The sequence below is a fragment of the Morone saxatilis genome, unplaced genomic scaffold, assembly GCF_004916995.1.
Source record: "Morone saxatilis isolate NCDOM2014 unplaced genomic scaffold, NCSU_SB_2.0 Contig20, whole genome shotgun sequence".
In the NCBI taxonomy this organism is placed as follows: domain Eukaryota; kingdom Metazoa; phylum Chordata; class Actinopteri; family Moronidae; genus Morone; species Morone saxatilis.
In genome coordinates this window covers 25133739-25135665 of record NW_023339763.1, presented here as the reverse complement: position 1 = coordinate 25135665, position 1927 = coordinate 25133739, and the positions used below count along the sequence as shown (strand labels likewise).

Genomic DNA, 1927 nt, shown 5'->3' with positions numbered 1-1927 from the left:
TGGTAATATATTGGTGTCACTGTAGAGTGCGCTTTGAGATTTCACTATGGGCTCTCAGAAGTAGTGACAATCATTTTTCAGTATATTTAAACATTTAATAGACGAGTGATTGATTAAATAATCACATATTAATGGCTTATGAAAAAAATTATTAGTTGCAGCTCTGTGTGCTGTTTGGATGTTTTAACGCCATTATAGCTTGCCCCTGTGATTCCACTCAGTAGGGGCCTGTGCTGCACATGACGTTGTAACGTTGAGTTTTAAAAGGTCTTGCAGGTGTAGTGCTTGTTTGTGGACCTGCTGAAATCAGACTAGCCATTACAGCGTATCCTCATATTGTGTTTGTTCTAAAATGGTCTTCGTTTTCATTTCATTGCCTTTATAAAACTTAAAATTATTGACAGTAGGTCTGGAAACAAAGTGAATTGAACAAGTAACCACTGGTGACAACAAGTACTCTATTACTCTGTTAGACTATGTGAAGATGGCCCTGTTTACTATGTACTGCTTGTTTCATTCAGCAGGTGCTGTTCAGATTGAATAACTGTGACTGAGACTTGAGTTGGCCTAGAGAGAAATCCACTGTTCCCCTCCCCAACCTCCTGTTCCTGACCCTCTCTGAAACACATCTCTCACCATGAATGAAGTTAATATAGTCAGAGAGGGCTGGCTTCACAAAAGAGGTAAGGAGCATGAGAATTAGTGCTTTTTAGCTCTACTTGAACATCGAGAATTGTTCACTCTACATGTCAAAGGGTTCATCTTAAAATTGCAGTATACTCAAAATTTTCTGACCTAGGTGAATACATCAAAACATGGAGGCCAAGGTATTTCATCCTGAAGAGTGACGGTTCCTTTATTGGTTACAAGGAGAAACCCGATCTGAATGACCAGACGTCACCACCACTCAACAACTTCTCAGTGGCAGGTCAGTCCTCCAGATGGTGAAATTGAACAATGGATGTTTTTAAGGTTGTTGCCATACCAGAATTTTACACTTTGATGCAATGCTAGTATAAAGAAAATGATACCTGATGGCTCACACACAGTCCTGGTACAGAAAGTCACTGAGGGCCACATTTTGAGGGCCAGTTGCAGTGCTTACCCTATTACTAATGGCATTTTTTAACTGATCGTCTGCACTTTGCACTGTATTATCTAAGTAAAATAGTAAAGGAAAGTATTGGATCGGCAGATACTCTTTTAAATGACTCAGATCGGGGGCTAAAAAAAATTGATTGTGACATCACTACCTAGTCTCATTCTAGTTGCTTCTTTCTTATGTCACCATTGTACTTCTACTTAATTCTCCACCTTATTTTAATGTTTGCTAATATATGACCTCACTCATCCCTACACCCCTGTCTTTTGCTGCACACACCCCACTTGGAATTTATTCACTGTGATTCCTTTGTTAGTGTTATGTTAGTCATATTTGAAGTGAGTGAACCTATTGTAACGTCACCCATTGGTTTGGTTTGTACTGTTTTGAATCCTCAAGTTTGGAATTATGGCCATTGCTGTGTTGGTTTTTCATAGCCGGCAGGTGAGCTGCTCTCATTGGCTGTGCCTAGTTTTGATTAGTCTGTAGCAGGAAACAATGGCAGCTCGCCTGGTCACACACAGTCTTGTATATCAGATAAACAGTACTCTAAAATATGCTTGAGAAAAGATTTGAGGACAGAAATAGGCAACGCAATAACAGAATGTTGATTCATATTTGATCAGCACTGCCTAGTTTGACAGTTTGATCTGACTTTCATGCGTTGCACTGTGTGGACTAACTGAGAATGACCTGTCAATCACAAGGTAGCCACGCCCTAAAGCGTACCCTGCTTTATCGCCTATTTTACTCTATGTAGCACCATCATTTGCTAAATGAACATCATGCTGTATGGAAGAAGACTGCAACTAGAGATTGAGACCA

General features: G+C 39.9%; 1 protein-coding gene across 1 annotated transcript in view; it reads left to right on the top strand.

The window, feature by feature from the left end:
- LOC118331857 (RAC-beta serine/threonine-protein kinase-like) overlaps positions 1 to 1927 on the top strand; it is a gene marked incomplete in the record, with an annotated part of 17014 nt that overhangs the window by 1846 nt on the left and 13241 nt on the right. Inside the window, 2 exon segments of the mRNA XM_035666943.1 lie at positions 522 to 683; positions 800 to 928. Of these exon segments, the coding sequence (XP_035522836.1) occupies positions 638 to 683; positions 800 to 928 (175 nt within the window).